The sequence below is a fragment of the Ceratotherium simum genome, chromosome 15, assembly GCF_057802395.1.
Source record: "Ceratotherium simum simum isolate JZ-2026a chromosome 15, ASM5780239v1, whole genome shotgun sequence".
Classification (NCBI taxonomy): Eukaryota; Metazoa; Chordata; class Mammalia; order Perissodactyla; family Rhinocerotidae; genus Ceratotherium; species Ceratotherium simum.
The window spans coordinates 14,784,414-14,805,243 of record NC_141914.1 but is presented as its reverse complement, the minus strand read 5'-3'; the positions used below and the strand labels follow the sequence as shown (position 1 = coordinate 14,805,243).

Here is a 20,830-nt window from a genome sequence, read left to right as displayed (position 1 = left end):
ACTATAATTTGCAAGGTTTTTTAAATTCTCTGGATTTCAATTTGGAAATCTAAGCCATTGGAGAAGAGAAGGATACTCTCCACAATTAGTCATTGTCAGTGTCTAACTAGGTTCATGTCCTGAGTGTAAACATTTCCATATGTGGAAAGAACCCTGAACAAGGCTGAGATATGAGATAATCCCAGCACCATGCATGGTGTGTATCCGCCCTCATCAGCAGGGTATGGGTGATTGTGTGCCTGGACTCTTATGTAATGCACAGACTTTGGCCCGAGGAGGGTGCTTAGAGCTCCCTTCCATTTGACTCTTCAGAGGAAACCCACTTATTTGCTTACAAAGCCCTGAACATTGTCTGCTTATAAATTTTTTAAATAAAAGGCCTTCCTTGGTCCTTTGACTCTTGGAATATTTTTTAACTTAGCTTTTAATTTTTACAGTACTTAAACTTGTTTTTTTTTGTATTTTTGTATTTTTTTCCTTCAAAATGCTTAACTTAATCGTCTAGATTCTATGTTAGTCTTACTAATGAGAAAGAGGAAGCTGCAAATGAAGGAACATTCTTCCCAAGGGTCATTCATGTCCAAAACAATGACAGGGAAGTGCTGTCCCATCCACCCGCCTGTTACATCTGTAATAGCCCTCTCTGTGAGCTGAGCAAATTCCCATTTTGTTTACAAGCAGTCCCCTTACAGTTAAAATAACCCTCTGCAGTATTATTATTGTTCCTGACAAGTCAGTGGAGCTATATGCTAACATCCCTCCACCAGAAAGCAAAATCCCAGCCCCAAAGTTCACTTAGAGAGGTACAGGAACTCTGTTGCTATCTCCTCTTTAAAACCAAATACTCCTTAATGAGTATCAGAAATCAGTAGTCATAGTTTTCAAATGCCTCATTCTCCGACATTAGCCAGGACTCCTAATCAGCTCATGCTCTGTACCATGGAGTCAGTAGTTAAAAAACGATACACAGTGTAACTGGTGCAGCCACCATGGAAAACAGTACGGAGATTTCTCAAAAAACTAAAAGCAGAAACACCATATGATCCAGCTATTCCACTTCTGGGTATTTATCCAAAGAACGTGAAAACACTAATTTGAAAAGATATATGAACCCCGATGTTCATTACGGCATTCTTCACAATAGCCAGGACTTAGAAGCAACCTGAGTGCCCATCAATGGATGAATGGATAAAGAAGATGTGGTCTGTATATACAACAGAGTACTACTCAGCCATAAAAAAAGATGAAACTGTGCCATTTGGGAAAATTTGGATGGACCTTGAGGGTATTAAGCTAAGTGAAATAAATCAGACAGAGAAAGACAAATGCCATATGATCTCACTCATATGTGGAAGATAAACAAACAAACACGTAGATATGGACAATAGACTTGGTGGTTACCAGATTGGGGGTGGGGAGGGGAGAGCAAAAGAGGTAAAGGGGCACATATGTATGGTGATGGATGGAAACTAGACTTTTGGTGGTGAGCACAATGCAGTCTATACAGAAGCCAAAATATAATGATGTACACCTGAAATTTACACAATGTTATAAACCAATGTGACCTCAATAAAAAAAAATAATAGTAATAAATAATACTCAGAAAGATCTCTCAATATTATCCCACCACACAGTCTTCATCTTTTCTATAAGACTTTTTAGAGGGAAGTCTCAGCTAAGCTATTAGATTTCTGACTCTACAAGAACTCTTAAATAAACCAGTTCTTTTCCTACCATAAAATGCTCCAAAAGGATTTTCTTTATGCATAAATAGCTCTCCCAGCTCCCTTCCCTAATCACAAAAGTCTAAAAAGGAGTAGGCTAGAGCTAGATTTATCCCATCCAGTTCTTTAAGACCAAGGGGCTCAAAAAATCACTCATCCAAAAGGCCTATAACCTGCCTTGGCAGCTGAGGCCAGCTGGGAGTTTGAAAGCCGCACAAGAACTGGGAAGCCATAACACACTCCAAACTTGCAAATATGTTTCAGCCTTTCCAGACATATTGGAGTGATATAGTCCAGAGTTCAAAGCCAAGCTTGTCTTTTCACAAGTATTTATTAAATAACAATGAATAAATAGATATGGTCCACACTCGGTTTGAACTTATCTGCTCTCTCACTTACTATTGGGGTGTCCTTGAGCAAGTCACTTGACTTCTATGAGCCTGGGTGTCCTCATCTATAAAAAAGAGGAAACGGTGTTTATTCCACAGAATTCTTGCATGAGCAAATGAGAAATTGTAACTAATGCATTTAACACAGTGCATGGATTACAGAAAGCTCTCAACAAATGGTTGTTCTGACTATATTATAACCTTGGAGGTATAGCAAAACAGTCTTTGCATTGGTCATTAATTCTCTACAGTAATGCCAAAGGATAGGAAAGTAAATTTAAAGATTCCAACTCAATCTTCCTCTGATTTCACCATCATCTGCTTACAAACATCCAGATTTTTATTTCCAATTCAATACATATATTTTCTCAAAACTATTAGGCACTGGGGTAAGCACTGAGGACGATAAAGAGAGAATGTATGACTCAAAGATTTGTTATTTTGGCTTCTTCACGTGGAGATGTGTGTTGCTATACTTTCATTTGTGGAGTGGACGTAGATTATTTACTCCAGAGTCAGTTACAATAAATAATAAATGTGTGTATTATAAATATCCAGCTCTTTCTTGCTACCATACACAATCATAAGGAATTTTCCTGATTGGTAGCAAACACTGCCACAGCTCAGCGTCTCCCTCTAGTGGCCTGAGTAAAACTGAAGCTTGAAAGTTAGGGAGCAATCCCCAGCCTTTCCTTAATTACAAGGGTAGATGGATTTCCTCCCCGCTATGGTATTGACTCTCTGGACTCAAGCCTTTGCTCAGCATTGGAACTAATCAAGCTACCCATGGGGCAGCATCCAGGCTGTTTGCTCAAGCTGCTTTACCTAGGGTCTGGGATATCTTAATTCACACTGGTCAGGAGTCAACAACAGCTACTCACTGGTAAAGCTCCCTTGTCCATCTCAACTTTCTTCTACAAAGCTGAGAAACACTGGTTCCCTGCTGCTAACCTCTAGTAGTGCAAAAGGTACAGAGGCCATTGAGGAGAGGGACTTTTAGATTGGATTGAATTTTTCATTTTTTCCTGAAGATAATGGGGAAGAGAAAGATTAGTCATAATAGTGTGTCAAGACTCCTTCATAGTCTGTCACATGCACACACACCACTTTCCTCACACACAAAATGGCAGACCATTGGCTATCTCAGATTTCCTATACACAGAAAAGAAGGCTTTAGATAGCTTGGAAGACATTCTCTAAAATTTATTGTAACTATCCAGCCTGGGAAAGGAAGTGGTTTTGACATAGGAGAAGGAAAGAAACAGATTAGGGCAGCTCCAGATTTCTTATATCTGTGTGCAGTGGACACCCCTAATTTTTAATATATGCTGATGGAGTTCAGGGCAGGCTGCTCCAAGATGTGCCACTTTGGCAGGCAGACTATTTCAAGCTGAAAACAATCAATACCCAAAAGATTCAAGGTCAAAGAAGAACCTTTGACCTTCCCTCTAACTATCTAACAGAATTCAGATAAAGGACCTGTTCTAGGAAGAGAGCTATCACCATAGATAACTACAGTATAATATGAACTAGGTGTGATAGACGGGAAGGAACATAGCAACATCTGTTTGTTAAAATTCCTCTCTCTGCCCCATTGTTTCTGTATGGCCCAGCAAACATTTGTTTACCAAACATTTACTTTTTTCATCTTCCTGTGAATTGCTTTTCTTCCCTTTGGAGTCCTAGATCCCTACTCCCTTCTTCTTAGTCCAAGATGACATATATATCTCATTTTGCCTGACTGTCTTTGGAATCTTCCATGCTTATGTGGATAACCCATACATATGAAATTAAATTTGTTTTTCTCCTATTAATCTGTCTTACATCATTTTAATTATTCGACCAACCAAAAGAACTAAGAGGGTGAGGAGGAAATTTTCCCCTCCTTAACAATGCTTTGTTAAGAATTTTCTTTTTTTACTTCACTGCTTCATCTAATTTACTGAAGAGAGGGTTTTCTGAATTTTAGATATTCACCAGATGAGAAAATCTGCCACCCTAACATCTTTCTTAGAGTTGATTACCTTAGGGATTAATGAAAAATTGAATAGAGGTACTGTTGGAGAAACATAATTAAAAACAAAATCTCCTGCCACCCTAGAAAATCTCTCCATAAAAGTAGAAGAAAAAGAAAACAATTTTATTATTGAATAAGCATTAAACCAGGATGTGATGTGAATTATGGGCAATCTGCTAGGGAGATTGTAAAAACAAAGAAATCTTGCCCTTTTATACAGCCAAGCAGATACAATCCACTTTATACATTTTCTCGAGATAAACAATGACCAGTCCTCAAATGACCAGTCCTCCAATGAGACTTTACTGCACCATTTGTCACACATAATTCGTCCTAAATTCATTTGGTAAAACTGTTTCTTCTGTTAAAAAAGAGACAACAGGCCCAAAATAAAGTCACTTGTGCTAAGCCCCACATCAGCAAACCAAGACTTAATACCTAACCTAATTGCAGTTACAACCTCCCCCAGGAATATGGTCTTAACCGATCAGTCTGGAAGTTTCTAGTGAACACCAATGAAGTAATCTGCCACACAGCCTGCTTCGTCCCCCATAGGTAGGTTACCTAAGCCTGAAGCAATCCACTCTTTCCCCCTTCTGCCTATAAAAGCCTTCCATTTGGTACCGCTCCTTGGAGCTCCTTTCTACTCGCCAGATGGAATGCTGCCCGATTCATGAATCGTTCAATAAAGCCAATTAGATTTTTAACTCTTACTCTGTTGAATTTTTGTGATTTAACACTTTTAAGCTCCCTCCCCATGCTGCTCCTGACTGTTGGAGGTATGACCTCTATGTTTCTCAAGGACAAGCAGTAAAATATTTTGCACTTTGTTTTATTTCATTTCGAGGAGCTCAACAAGGGCAAGCCTGGGTCTGCTTTGCTCACCATTGAACCCACATTGCCCAGCATATAGTAGGCGCTCAGCCTATATTTGTTGAAGGAATGAAGGAAAAAATGAACGACCAAACTACAGCCAACCACCAACTACAAGGATAATATAAAAAAATCCATAATTCCCCTCCCCAGGTTCATTTCTTTTTTTTAACCTCTTTTTTTCTATTATAGTTCTATAATTTACATGCAGTAAAATGCACCCTTTTTGACATACAGCCCTATGAATTATGAGAAAGCTGTACAGTCATGTAGCCACCACCACAAGATACAGAACAACCACCAAAAAATTTCCTCCTGCTCCTTGAAGGTCAGTCCCTCCCCCACCCCTTGCTCCTGGCCACCACTGGTGTGTTTTCTGTCCCTTCTGTTTTGCTTTGTCCTGAATGTCACAAAAGGTAGACTTTAGTTCTGACTTCTTTAGCTAACACATTTGAGATTCATCCATGTGGTTGCATATATTAGTAGTCCCTTCCCTTTTATTACTGGGCAGTATTCCATTGTGTGGGTGCAACACAGTTTGTTTGTTTAGCCATTCACTACTTAAAGATCATTTGGGTTACTTTCAGGGTTTTTTGGGAAATTATGAATTAAGCAGCTATAAACATTTGCAGAAAGTTTCTTAGAGGTTTTAGTTTTTTATTTCACTTGGGTAAATACCTAGGAGTGGGATTGCTAGGTTGTGTGGTAAGGCTATGTTTAATTTCATGAGAAACGGCCATATTGCTTTCCAAAAAGGCTGAACCATTTTGCATTTCCATCAACAGTGCATGAGACTTCCAATTCCTCTACCTTCCTTGTTAGCACGTATCAGTTCTTGCTTTTGTTTCAGTGTTAGCCGTTCTAATACGTGTGTAAAAGCACTGCATTGTTGTTTTGATTTATACTTCCCTAATGTCTATGGCGTTGAGCATCTTTTCATGTATTTATTTCCCATCTATATATTTTCTTTGGTGAAGTGTCTGTTCAAATATTTTGCCCATTTTGTTGTTTATTGTATGTTTGCTTCTTCCTGAGTTTTCAGAGTTCTTTATATGCTCTCAACAAAAGACTTTTTATCAGATATATTTATTACTAATATTTTCTACTGGTCTGTGGCTTGACTTTTAATTTCTTTTAACCTTTTCTTGTTTTAAAACAAGATCCCCCCTCTGACAAAAATACTACCAAGTGGTTTAATAAATTTAGGTATAAGAAGGGAAAAACTCCATGACCTGTCTGTAATTGCAGATGGGGCTTCCCCAGAGGCTCAACGCTCTTGTTGAACAATGGCTTCTGGTTAAGGCCAACAGCCTGGCTCTTTCAGGCTCTGACATGTTAGAAGTTGTGGGCGAGTGAACCTCTGACTCTCCTCCCCCTGGGCTCCTCCTCCCTCTGCAAAGAGACACTCTTCTCCTTTCTACTCTCTCTGCACCGGTAGCTAGAGCAACACAGCCAGTCTCTCAGGAACTCCTTGTCAGAGCACAAGGTGGGCTGAGAGAGAGGCACCAAGAGGACTGAGAGGATGGGAAACTCTCTGCTGAGGCAAAACAGGTGAGTCCAGACTCCCTGAGGGGGAGTAGAGGAGATAGGTCATGCCAATGTAGCCAGAAAGAGAAAAAGAGGTCTGCTCTGGGGTGGGAGGGAATTGGGAAAGGAACTGATAAGAATGAAGTGCCTGCTATGTAGCAGAGACCAAGTTCAATTCCTTATAATCTGGTCTTCTCCCCAGAATCACAGTGAGCAGCTGGTGGAGAACAGCTGAAAAGTGGAAGGACTTTATCAAGGGAGGTCTATGCAATAGACCACCAGCTAAGAAATGGAACAGCTTGCTGAGGCCTGGGAAGGGATGCTCTCCTGAGCTCTTAATGTCTCAGAAGGATCTCAAACACAACACCATCCTTTTAGTCACCATTGAAGTTCAAAATAAATTGCAAGCCTCCTGCCACCATGAGGCCTCCTCTGGTGCACACTCCCTGCAACAGGCAAGCAGAGGTCACTGACATCAGTAGAGAACTTGGCCTAACTTTTCGGGACCTCAGTTACCTCATTTTAAATGGAAATAATAATAATACAATATCTGTCTTGGAGGGTTCTAGTATGTGTGATGATAGCATAGTGCCTGACACATAGTAGGGTTCAATAATTAGAAGGTTTTTCTTTTGGACCATCATCTTCATTAACATCAAAGCAGCCATTGTAAAAATTAGTACCATCCAATACAAGGGAATCCCCAGGGTACAAAGTGAGGTAGTTTTATGTTTGATGTGCCAGATTTCAGTTCGTGCCACTGGGAGCTAGGGCACAGAACCCAAAATGCCACCTGCCAAAAGAAGGCTTGGTGAGCCCGTGGAATGTGTCCTCTCCCCTCCTGAGAGTCAGTGTTTTCTGAGACTTCTCCTCCCCAGATCTTCACAGGCCTTTGTCAGTCTGCCACTCCAGTAGCCTCCTATCAGATTATGAATCCCCATTTTTATGTCTAGATGCAAGCTCCTCAAATGTAGAGATTGTTTTTTATTCATCTTTGAATTCCGGTTTCCTGGCATTGTTTCTGGCGTAGAGTAGGGGCTCAATAAGTGTTGGATGAATGATTGGAAACTTAAAGAAATCACTGTCTGGAGAAGAGAAATAAAATGAAATACAGATGTGGTGTGACTGAGAAAGTCATGATTGAAGTCACATTTGTAATTTTGTTTTTTAGAACTTTGGTGTTGGGGTGAAGGATTATGACAGTAATATGTTAGTTGTAAAAAAAATGGAAACTACGTGAAGCATAAACAAGAAAATAAAAAACTGGTAAATCACAGTTATAACTACGCATAACATTAGATGCACTATGTTCATTTCAATGTCTATATTTATCAGCCATTTGCATTTCTTCATCTATGAACAGCCAGTAACGTCTTCTGCCCATTTTTGTTTTATTGGTCTACTTTGTTTTCTTGATAGTAAAAGCTATTTGTACTTTGAAAAAATTAGCCCTTTCTCATAAATATTCCAAAAAATATTTTCTCCAGTCTGTGTATCTTGTGCCATCCAGAATTTCTAATGTTTTGCTTATTATATTTTAAACATAATTGAATTAAATGTAGAAAGCTCTTTGGTTTCTACCCATTTATGCTTAAAATTCTTTCCCTTTCTCAAGATAAGACAAATCGACAGTATAATTTTTTATGGTTTTGTTGCTTTACATTTAGCCCTGTACTTTCACTATGTGGTGTCAGATATAAATATATTTTTTTCCAAATAGTTAATCAGTTAGCTCAGCATCTTCATTTCCATGCTGATTTTAAAATGTCTTCCTCAGTATATTCAAAAGTCTTATATTTACTTAGATCTGATTTTCAATTTCACCCCTACCATCTGGTTATCATCCAATCAGCACACCCCCACTATGTATCTCCAGATCAAATTTGTTACAAAGGTGGGGAAAATTCTCCCCATCTGGCAGAATGACACCCATCCCTTCCCTAGAGGAGCTCAGAATCTTAGAGGAAGGAACCTGCCAGAAGGAAACTCAGCCTCTACCACTTACTGGTTGTGGGTCCTCAGATAAGTTGTCTGACATTTTGGTCTCAGTTTTCTCATTGGTAAAAAATCGAATCATAATAGCTACCTTATCAATTTATTTGAGGATTAAATGAAATATAACATATAAGGTGTATATGTCAAATACCTTTAGTAAGTAGCATATATAGTATAGTAAGTAACATATATAGTGCATATATATATCATATAGTAAGTAGTATATATAGTGTACGCATATAAAGCATATAGTAGGTAGTATTTGTTAGTTCCTTTTTCTCTATACTCCCAACTCCCCACAAATGAAAAGATGGTGATACAGAAATCCAACCCAAACATTGAACCAATTTATTTTCTTTATTTAATCCTTCCTTCCCCTTTTCTCCCATGTTCTCTGCCTTAGTGCTTTCTGTGAAAGATGGCAATTTACAGGAGACAAGGCCAGTACCCTTCCCCGTTCATGTGTACAGTCCCCAAAACTGCACCAAGCAGATAGGCGTCTCTCTATACGCTGATATTCTCGGGGTCATTGTAAGGATTCCTGGACATTTGGGAACAAATGATTTAGCACTGGTTGTGTACAGCGGTTGTTGGAGAACAGTGGTGGGTTGTTGCTGTAGCAATGGAGAGAACATCAGATCAAAGACAGGATTTGGTGTAGGTATTAGGAGGGTGTATTAACAGATGTGAGGGTGATTCCGAGATCACACACAAATAGCAGAAATGAGGAAAGTTGGAAAGCCTGGAGAAGAAATATTTAACTCATTCCTGATATGCTGAGTTTTAGGTGGCAGCAGAACACTCAAGAGACACCCTGGAATCTGAGAAATCAAAACCACAAACAGAGAACATCCAGGTGAGAGCAAACCCAACAAAACTTCTCCCAGCCTTTGCCCATGAAGAATGAAGTCTGTCAAGTCCTGGACTTCACATATCCTTCAGTGGAGGGCCCTGCTTAGACCCAGGCAGTTGTAACAGTAGTGAACGTGAAGACAAGACAAAAGACAAAAACACTTTGAACATTTGGATAGGAGATGTGCCATTTTGCTCAGAGCCTAGTTAACCTCTAGCAACCTGAAAGAAGACCCCCATTTTCTGTTGTCTCTTGGTCTATCTCGAGTGCCTTTATGCTCAATCTCCATCCTGGCCATTTCATTTTAAGCTCTAAGTTTCTATTCCTGAGATGACCACATCCCCTACATCTCTGCAATTGTTGAAAAGTTTGTGGGGAAAGACGCTTGTGACTACCCTGATGCTGTTAAACCAAACCTTTTGGGTGCCAGAGAACTTCTAAAATATGGAACTTGTGTCCCAGGGTCCCAGAATCCCAAAGAGTGGCAAAGCCAGTTGTTCTGTGGCCTGTAGAGTTATCTGCACTTTTCTCATGGTTTCAGGAGAAGCTTTTGAAAGAGTATCAATTAGGGCCCGCCCAATGGCTTAGCAGTTAAGTGCGCACGCTCCGCTACTGGTGGCCCGGGGTTCGGATCCCGGGCACACACCGACGCACCGCTTCTCCGGCCATGCTGAGGCCGCATCCCACATACAGCAACTAGAAGGATGTGTAACTATGACATATAACTATCTACTGGGGCTTTGGGGAAAAAAATAAAAGGAGGAGGATTGGCAGTAGATGTTAGCTCAGGGCCGGTCTTCCGCAGCAAAAAGAGGGATTAGCACGGATGTTAGCTCAGGGCTGATCTTCCTCATAAAAAAAATAATAAATTTAAAAAAATTAAAAAAAAAAAAAAAAAGAAAGAGTATCAATTAAAAAGCAACCACTGAGCCAAAGCCTGTGTTAGGAGCTGGGGACCCAGAGATTCCACCAACAGGGTGCATTTCTTCAGAGTAAGCTAAGGATCATATATTTAGGGGGTATCATTGAACATATATTAAAGCATATACTCCAAACGATGAAACAGACCAGAAGGACCATGGGCGTTATACCAACGGAGAGATTGGGTAGACTGGGGAGCCAGGGAACCTTTGTGTAAGAGACAGGAACCTGGAATTGCGGACACGTAACCTGGTGTCATAGAGATTCATCTGGCCTCCTTCATGGAGGTTGTCTGAACCCACTCCAAACCAAAACATGCAAATTGAAATGCAGGAATACATTGCAGAAAAGTTGAGTGGGGGGAATAGCCAATTTAAAAATAGCTTTTGCCTATATTTAACCTTACTTGACCCTTACAATTCCATGAGGTAAGCAGTATAAGTACCCTCATTTTATAGATGAAGAAATTGTGGCTCAAGGAGTTCAGAGATATTGATCCAGTTACTCAAAATCGACTGTCTCCTTTCATCTCAGTCCCATATCTCCTCAGAGAACCTGATTTCTTAGCATTGGTGTGATTCAATGGCTTTCTTCTGGTGTTTCTTTAGCCGCAGAAACAGGAGATATAAGCAAATGGCTTAAAGAACTCTGAGTGTAGCCTGAAGAGGAAGAAGTACAGCCATGCCTCTCAGCCCCAAAGACTCTAATGGTACATAGACCCTAGAGGCTGTCAGAATACTCAGCAGTGCTGGCGCCCACAGCCAAGGTCACATGCAGCAGCCTCTCCTCCATGGTCCTTTCCCAGGGAACTCCCTGGAAAAGCTCACTGGAGGAGATATTTTTGGATGGTGTTTTCCAAGTGTTTTTACATAGCATTATTGGTACATGTAAAACTTTATAAAGGGCTTTCACATTCAATCATGTGGGTAGTTGACTATGCCTCAAATTCAGAAAGATGCCCAGAATGATACTTAGACTTCAGCCTAGATGTCTGACTGCAGAGAGATCCTGAGCCTTTCTGCCACAAAGGGCGTAACAAATCCTGTTTACTTAACTATATCTTGGGGTCAAGGAGGCAGACTTGATGATCTGAGTCAGTTAGAGCTGCTCTGTTCTTGGCTTCTCATTCATTCATCAAATATTTATTGAAAATATATTTACTGTGTGCCAGACACTGTGGCATATGCTGGTAATACGTACCATGATGAACAGATAAATATGGTCCCCAGCCTTGTGAAACTCACATTCTAGTGTAGGATATAGACAAGTGAGCAGACAACTAAAATATGGTGTAAACAGGAGAAGTTCAGAGGACAGTGGAATCCTATATAAATATTGCCTTACCCGTACCTGGAAGAAATTTCTAAAATATCCGCAGACTTGTACCTTGATTTCCTGGAGATAACTCTTGTGTGTCCTTCATCACGAGAGGCCAGGTAAATCACTGGAACCGGAGAGGGGCACACTCTTTTCCTTTGCTGGGAAGAGAGCAGAAAGTTCCCTCTCTGATTGGGAGTTGATAGTGTCATCTTCTTATTTCCAAAAGGCCAGGTAATGTCCTGGGAGGACAAAGGCATTCTATCTAGCATGATAGATGTGTCCAAGTCACCTGGAATGAACACTCTCTTGGGGAGGAAAAGGTTGTTCACAGAAACGGCCAAGGGAAGGGAGTCACCCTAGCAAAGCCGCAGAAACCAACCTTGTGATTTGTGTCGTCTCTGGGTATTTTAGATGCTGGGACTGCCACATTGCTGAAGAGTGTTTCTGCCTTCCCTGGTAAGTGGAGAATTGTTTTCAGGAGTTATTTCCCTAAGCTTGGTTCCAATATGGTATTTGCTGTAAGTTACCTGTGAACTCCCCTCTGTCTGTGGCCACAGTAGAAGCCTGTCACTAGCCCAGATATAAATCTGAGAGTCAGTCAGGGAAGTGACACTTCAAGTTTTAGTGGAAAACAGGAACAATAGTCTCAAGGGTAGTATTCATCCTCAAATAGAAAGCCTCAGAATCAAGAATGAAAGTGGCTACCAATGTAGAGAAAGATCCCTGTATCACACTGCAAATCTCGGAGTCTCCATGTACAAAAGCCCATATTTCTGTCCCTTGCATGGATAATTTATAGCCAGGGTGATCATATAATGTGTCATCCAAAGTGCGAAGCCTTTGAGAGTAAAAGGGATGCTAAAAATAGTTAAGGGTCACTTGATAATGACATTAACTAGACCATCTGAGCGAACAGGATATATGGTCAACCTCCTTAGAGCAGATTTTATTCTTGTCTCCTGAGATGATAATGGGCTTCCATTACATTTATATTGTGTATTTCTGGGGAGTCATCTATACAGTGTAGTTGCCTCTGTGCTCATGTGGGAGGTGTGTATGTGTGTTTGTTTCTTCATTTTCTTGCTTGTTTGGAGATCATAGATTGGAATTGGGGCTGGGATTGGATATAACAATGGCTCCTTAACTCACATGATATGAGAGAAATTGATATTTTGTCAGAAAAAAAATTTCCAAAGAAGTTACCTATAAATCACTGTAGTTCTCCACATCCAGAAATCCACTCCATATCAGCCTTAGAAAAAGGATAAGGAGGAGAAAGAGAGAGAGAGAAACACAAAAGAGTAGATTTCTAGTTGGTCTTACCCTTCATTTTTCCTTTTCTCTATCCTCTTATGTCTCTTTGCTGAAGGAGGTATTACAAAAGGCCCATAACTAACAATTGAAAGAGTTAAAAAGTTTTTATAGTTGGTGCCATTTTCTTTGAGAGTTTCTGAATATTGAAACAACTAATTTACTTTCCTTTTCTTTTACAGGAAAAAAATACACAATTTTAAAGCAGAGCAAGATTCCCAGAAGGAAAGTAAGTCATTGCTTTCCCATCATTTTCACTTTTGATAAACTTACATTTCCAAACCGCCCCTTCTCTGTGTTCCCAAAGCTCCTGGGGCTTATTTCCAGTCTAATATGTACACCTTGTGCTGCAATTTGTCCAATTGCATGTCTCTTTTCTCCACTAGACTGTGAGCTCCTCATAGCAGGACTTGGCTTATTGATCTTCCTATCTTTCAGTTAGTCCCTGAGGTCTGGGGGCTGAGGGAGTTAACTTGGAACAACAAATGCAAAATGTGTAAGTGGAGGCACGGAGAAGGAACTGAAGGAGGCCGGCGCAGGCACAGAGAGGGTAGAGGAGGGGCAGGGCCTTGTGGTCAAGGTTAGAATTGGGGTTTTTGTTTTGAGAGCGACAGGATGTACTGATGGGCTTTAAACAAGGAGCAGATATGACCACATTTGCATGGAAGACATCACCCAGGTTGCTGTGCAGAGAACAAATTGTAGCAGGGAGAGGCAGGAGCAGTTACTAGAAGACCACTCAGGAGGCTGATGCGATGGTCTCTGGTGACAGAATAGGACTGAAGTTAAGGAGAGAGAAGAATTCGAGAAGGAGAGGGGGGTGCATAGTATCACATGTAAGAGAGAATAGTAAAGTACAGGCCTGAGGACAGGCCACCCATTCCTAAAGAAGAAAAGCAAGACTTTCGCCTTTGCCCTTCTGGGCTTGAAGAGGACGGCCTAGTTCATTCCCTCTGGATCTTTTAAAGACTAGCCCTGTAAGTTGTGTAAATGAATAATACAGCCCTACCACCCCTAGCCATTTCACCCAGGAGAATTGTGGGTCCAAGGAAACCCCAATCTCCATCAGAGCAAAACAACGTAGAAATAAGACCTCGAATGCTGGAACTCATAGACTCTCTTCTCGTAGTGAGAATCAGGGAAGTCCTGTGATGGGTTGTAATTAGTATTTTGGTGGTGAACATGATGTAGTCCATGCAGAAATAGAAGTACAATGATGTACACCTGAAATTTTTACAATGTTATAAACCAATGTTACTGCAATAAACAAAAAATTTAAAAAAAAAAAAAAAAGGGAAGTCCTAGATGGCCTTGGGAATCTATGGAGATGTGACAATCTGGGATGTCGGTTCCGAGGGAAGACAATCCATAATATAATAAATAAGGTGGCCTGCATGGGCTCAGCCACCTCCTGTATAGGATGGCTTCCTGCAGCTTCCCTGTGAAACCCTGTGTTTGCTCATGCTGGTGTGTTGGCGAGGGGGTAGCACGTGCATCCATTTACCACTTTGCTGAGTGGCCAGAGCCAGCTAGTTTTAAGTAAATCGGCTTTTGAAAAACTGGTCTGCTTCTGTTTGTATCTGCCAACAGATGCAGGAACGGGAATGGTCAGCTTAAGAGTTTCCTTCTCTGTAAAGCTTTCCTTGAGTACCAGCCCCCACACAACCACTACCCTTGTCGCCTACAGTAGAAACGACAGCCATCTGCGTTGTGGGTCTCTCTCAGGCCCTGTCTGCCGCCTATGCTAGCCTGTGAGCCCCTTGAGGACAGGGACTGTTTCTGATTCTTCTTTGTCTCCCCAGTGCCTGGTACAGAGTAGGTATGCAAAGAACTTTTTGTAAGGAAGGAGAAAGGGGGGAGAGAGGGAGGGAAGGAAGCGTGGTTTCCTAACCAAAGACCACCAAATGTGTCTCCTTCCACTTGGCCTCGGCCTGAGCACAGCTCTGCTGTTCCTTGTTTAGGTGACCCAGTCATTCACTCCCCAGGGTTGTGTCCGTAGGTCAGGATAGCCTGATAAGGGCCACCTCAGCTGTTCCTTGGCTCTCTGGTTTCTTATATCCCAGTCGCCCCCTCCTCCCCTTCCCCTCCCTCCAATCCCTCCATGACCTGAAATTCATTGAGTCTATTTTCTTTCTCCAGATAAAGGAACAACATCCACTCCCATCCAGGTAATACAAACATCTCTGAGCCTTTTTTCAGATGTTGTAGAAATGCATACACCCCAGATGGCAGGAGAAGTTTGCCTCCAAGACCTCTTCTGACCTTAATATGAAAGAAAGACGCCAGTGCTTGTGAGCCCAGGGACCGCGTGCAGGGCCTGGTGGCAGAAGCAGCAGCCACCTCTGTTGTACAACTTATTGAAAAGAACTAATATTTATTGAGCACCTAGTCTATGCCAGGCAGTGTGCTGAGGGCTTTGCATGAATCATCTCATGTAACTGTTACATCAACCCTATAAGATTGGTACTCTTATTTCCCCCATTTTACAGATGAGAAAACTGAGAGATCAAGTGATATTCTCCCAAAGCCAGGCAGCTGACAAGATGGTAGGGGCATGATTCAGAACCAAGTCTCCCTCTCAGATCCATGCTCTTTCCCCTGTACTTTGCTGCTTCGTTTTTTATCTCCTGAGATTTCACTGAATGAGACCTTCTCTTGAGTGGTTTCCCTTTTTAATAATGCAGATATCTCTAGAATCTCTAGAATGGTTAAATATCATAACCCAATCACACTAAGGTGTCCTCAGATTGTTCTCTTATATAAGAAGGGCCCTGAGACTTTCGGAATTATACGGAGTGGTTGGGGGTCACTCTGGAACATTGGGCAAAGAGGACATACATGGGTAGGCTGAACACTCTGGCAGCATGAGCGCTCTGGCTGCCTGGGCTAGTGGTTGGGGTGGGAGCAGCCATTTAGGAAAGACAGCCAAGACATGGAGGGGAGGTGGCCGTGGAAGAGAAATTTTTGCCCAGGGTCGGGTCTTACACTTCAGCTGAGACTGAGGTGTAAAGGGAATGGCCAGGGGCCAAGTGTTGATGATGGCTCTCCTTCGACCAGCAGGACAATGCTGACCAGAACTCCTTGGAGGATCTGTGCTACACCCTCATCGATCACAGCGTCCCCAGGAGAAGGCCATCAGGGAACTCTGCTGAGGGGTGGTATGAGAATATATCCCCAGAGACCGAGAGACCTAGAGAGTCATTGAGAGGAACCGAGACTGAGTACTCACTGGTCCATGTGCCCTCCACCCCTAGACATGCACCTTCCCCAGAAGATGAATATGAACTCCTCGTGCCCAGAGTCTCCTCTCACTCCCTGCAACAGTCATGTCCACTTAGGCCCCCTTCTGAGACGCCATCTGCCCACTTATATTGAAGCGGTTGGACCAGCATTTGTTTAACACCGGCAAATAAAAGCTGGGGGTGGGGGCTCTGGTTAAAGCAGGCATGGGGCACAAGGCCTTTCTGGCTTACCTCCCCCTCACCTAACAGCCCCTTCTACAAGGGTCTCGGCAAAACATGGTTTGCAAACCACAAGGTTTGCAAACCACAAGGTATCCTGCTCAATACCCAACATCAAAAGATCAACCAACTATCCTAAACACCACTCTTTGAGAAGAGGGTGGCTGTTTTTGCTTCTAAGTGGCTTTGGAACTACTGCACTACTCAGTGGCAGGAGGGGGGCTCCCTGGTCCCCTATAGCAGTGCGTATCACAAAGGTCTCTGCTCCCCTTCTGGGTTCTTCTTATAAAATGCACACAATTGTCCTCTGAAGTCACAAGGAAGCTTTACTCATCATACTAAGTGTACCCAGGGGGAGTCCACTTGTTCCACATGTTTGTGGGCCCGACTCCTCACTTGTAGCCTTCTAGGTGGGTGCCTGTGCAATCCTCTCACTCCATGCCTCTAAATGGTGTCCTTGGCATAGTGTCCTTTGACTCATCGGCCCTCTTGGCTTGGTTGGTTACATGGGTTGAATCAGCAAGTTCCAGGCCAGGTTTTTATATAATTTTTAATATAATTTTAATCTATATTTTTAATCTTGTATTTCTCCCTATAAATCTTAATAATAAAATCATAGCATCAGAGACTGATAGAGTAGAAAGTCCTTTGGAGATCCTCTAACCCCACTATCCTTTTTTGGCTCAGAGAGGATAATTAGCCCAACATAACACTGCAGGTTAGTGGCAGAACTTTATCCAGAGCCTGATTTCCTGGCTTCCAGTTCAGTGCTCTTCCAACATACTAAATAGACAAGCCTCTGCTGTATGGCATGTGTGTGTATTAAATAATATGTCATGTATATATATAAAATATGAATAAAATGTCCACATTGGAAAAATGACACACTCCTTCTCTAATGAGCATTTCTCTGGATGCCCTGATTATTTTTTTTTCCTTCATCTTTTCTTCACTTTTCCTAAAATTATATCTATCCCCTAAAACGGGGATCAGCAAACTATAGCCCACAGGCCAAATCTGACCCTCTGCTTGTTTTTATAAATGAAATGTTATTGGAACACAGCCAAGCTCACTTGTTTACAGACTCTCTTGCTGTTCAACCACAGGAGAGTTGAGTGGTTGTAATGCACATTATAGGTCCTACAAAGACAAAAATATTTATTTTGGGGCCCTTTTCAGAAAAAAAGTTTGTAGACCCCCAGCCTACACAATCATACTTGGAGATAAACTTAACAGAAATGTGTTTGGGTATTGATGTAACTCATAGGAGCTGGTACCAATAAAATGGTATGAAAATATTAAACCACAAATTAGATGAGACCAAGAATGATTAGCAAATTAGACTATTTCTACATTCACACCTGCGTTCTCAACTTCCTGTTTTCTTTAACCCATGGCCATCGTCTTAATTTTAGGGATGTTAAAATAGCAAGAGGTTTGTTGACAAGCAGTAGATGTATTATGTGTTTACTTACTGTTTTGTTCCCCAAACTAACCAAAGTTATATAACTTTGCTACTTAAAATGTGCTAAGTGCCCACTGAGGATAAATCCAGTGACTTGAGGTTGGGTGCGTCAACACAGGTTTGCTGAGACTTCAGCCAGTTGCTGGTCTTCAACCAGAGAGCCAATCACACCTCAGTATCCTGTCCTCTGCCAACTTCTTATTTTTAGCCAAATTCTTTCACAAGGAACCCTAACTGTGACCTTTGGCCAGGATTCACTTCGGGAAAGAGTGTGACACCAGAGTCAGATGATCAATGATTCAAATCCTGGTTGCGTCTCGAGGCTCTGTGACCTTTGAGCATGTAACTTAGAGGCTCAGCTTTTTCACCCAGGAACGGGAGGATTACATCTAATGTATGTAAATCATCCATCACAGACCCTGAATAAATGATGTCAAAGAGCAAAAGGAAACAGAAATCTCTGTGATGTATGGAGAAACACATGTGCTGCTGTGCCTGGCATGCCGGGGTCACCCAGCAGTCTTCCAACAAGGCAGAAACACAGAATCACTGGGTGCTAGGCTGGAATTGTCCACTCAGACATTGGCCCATTGTGGAAATTGGTTGGTTTAAATACTCTTAGTGCAACCTGGCAAGTTATACTTGTCTGAGTCTTATCCTGTGAAAGTATTGCCTGTCCCAAATAGTATATGCCTTTTAGCAGGAACATATTAAGTATAAATGTTTAACCAAAGAAAGTTGTTCATATAATGAAATGTAAAGGGATTATGAAAGGGAATTATTTTTGAGCAGGAGAGGCTTTTGAGAGTGCTTTGAACTACCCAATGTGTCTGTATATAATGCTGATCCTGTTCTCCATAGATTTCAGGATTTCTGATGAAAGCTGTGCACCCTCTTCACAGAAAACGTACATTCACACACACACACACAACATTTCCTTGCAATTTCAAGGGGTTGGGAGTGCAGCCCTTCAGTTAAAGAATTCCTGTTCTTGATAAAGAAACTGAGGCTGAGGATATAAATTGCTCTCTCAAGCCACAAGTATAACCAGAAAACCCCCCGTTCCCATGCGGGTCATAAACCTGTAGGTAGCCAAAGTTCACAGAGGCACACATTTTACACCAACTGCAGGCTCTGTGGTTTCCGTTTTATATTCACACCAGTACATGCATCTATAAATAACCCCTTAGTCTCTGAATAAATTCTCATCTAGAATAGAAGAGAGGTACAAGAGAAGGGCAAAGATAGGTCAGGAAAATCTACCATTGACAACAAATAAATTCAAATGCTGACATTTTTAGGACAATCTTGGGTGACAGGTGCTTCCAATGTTCTCAGGGATGGAAGGGCATAGGCAGAGCAGGAGAGATGAGTCCCCAGGACTCCGCAGGAGCCTTCAGAGAAAGGGGATTCTGTCTACATTTATCTGACTCTGTTCTTTTCCAAGCCAGCCTCTTGTATTCAGAAAGCAACTTGAAAGCCACTTGATCTGAGCGTACCTCAGTTCTGCCAACTGTTAAATGGATCAGTCTAAGTGCCTCCCACTTTCCTATGGCAGGTTCTTTTGCAAGGCACTCGGGAAGCACTGAGCAGTCATTATCATCCCAGAGAGTCTTCTAGGTCTGATGATCACACTTCTCAACTCATCCCTTCCCCCTCACCACTTGTGCTCCTTGTGGATTCCCAGATATCAGCCAAACCTGAATTGAGCATGACCTTGGGGTGCCCATCAGGGTTGGAGTCCATTGACGGTGAGTGGTTGCTCAGTGGGCTGAGCTTTGCTCCCCGAAACTGTGGAACTCTGAACTTGTTCTTCCACCTCTCTGGACCTTGGTTTCCTAACTACAAGATGAGGGACTACCTTCTGATGCTAAGAGTATCTGAGCTCTAATCATGAAGGAAAGATTAAAGGATGTCTGTGGATACAGCTGCCAGCTATGCAGTAATAGTGTGAATTAACTTCTTTTAAAGCAATGTAACAGCAACGTGAGCAGAGAAGGGAAGACTTAGATTTCTCCCATTTTTCTCAGCACTGATCAGACTCTGCATAGGGCAGGAGTCTATGTCCAGAGTCCACATCTAAGGAAAGGTGAGACCATGCACCTCATCCCAATAAGACACAAACGTGTATAGAGGAGGACAAATCTGCTTATCCAAATCCCACCACTGCTTCTGGGTTCAGCTTGAGTCCTGTTTCCTAGGCAAAGCCTTCTCCAAGTAAATGGTACTGACCACTCTTTTCTCTGACCACCCACAACCCTAGAGTTTGTCTTTATTTATTTTTAACACCTGGCCATTTTTTTCTGTTGCTTCCTGTTTTGTCTATGCAGAGCCTGACTCCCCAATAAGACTAGCGGCTACTTTTTTTTATTATTGTCTTCTTCTTCACTGGTATCTCCTATTGCCTCTGCAAAACACATGATTAATAATCTACAGGGGCCAGCCCTGTGGCATAGTGGTTAAGTTTGGTGCATTCTCCTTTGGCAGCCCGGGTTCGCGGAACCTACACCACTGGTCAGTCATGCTCTGGCGGCGATCCACATATAAAGTAGAGGAAGATTGGCACAGACGTTAGCTCAGGCCTAATCTTCCTCAGCAAAAAAGAAGAAGAAGAAGAAGAAAATCTACAGAACTAAGTTAAAAGGCAAAAAAGAATTGGACGTGTGGATAGAATTTTTGTTGAGGATGGGGGTGGGTTCCACTGCTCCAGCTGTCTTCTTTCTGTCCATTTCTAACTGACTTCTAGAAAAGATCACTTTATCTTCTCAAATCCTTCAAGTATTTCACAGATATTTGTTGAAATCTGATTATGCTCCAGGCGTTACACTCGTCATTAAGATGTTTAATGACCTATAAATTCATCTCCTACAGCAGAACAGTGTATACATAAGTGCCAATTTTTCCAAACACCTCAAAATGTTTTAGGCACAAAGTTCAGTCCTTTCCACACCACTTGAGCTGAAGAGTCAAACCT

The 20,830-nt window shown here is 41.8% G+C and overlaps 1 protein-coding gene across 2 annotated transcripts; it reads left to right on the top strand.

Annotated features, from left to right (window-relative positions):
• The first annotated feature begins 6,439 nt into the window (after positions 1-6,439).
• Positions 6,440-16,632, top strand: GCSAM (germinal center associated signaling and motility). Of its 2 annotated transcripts, none has more exons than XM_004436621.3 (6): positions 6,440-6,554; positions 9,313-9,381; positions 12,031-12,075; positions 13,113-13,159; positions 15,070-15,098; positions 15,991-16,632. In XM_004436621.3, the coding sequence occupies exons 1-6, from the start codon at positions 6,526-6,528 to the stop codon at positions 16,303-16,305; spliced, it is 534 nt and encodes a 177-aa protein (XP_004436678.1). In that variant the 5' UTR covers positions 6,440-6,525; the 3' UTR covers positions 16,306-16,632. The 2 variants fall into 2 exon arrangements, with proteins under 2 accessions (XP_004436678.1, XP_087295711.1); XM_087439585.1 differs by having other exon boundaries at positions 15,988-16,632.
• The last annotated feature ends 4,198 nt before the right edge of the window (positions 16,633-20,830 follow it).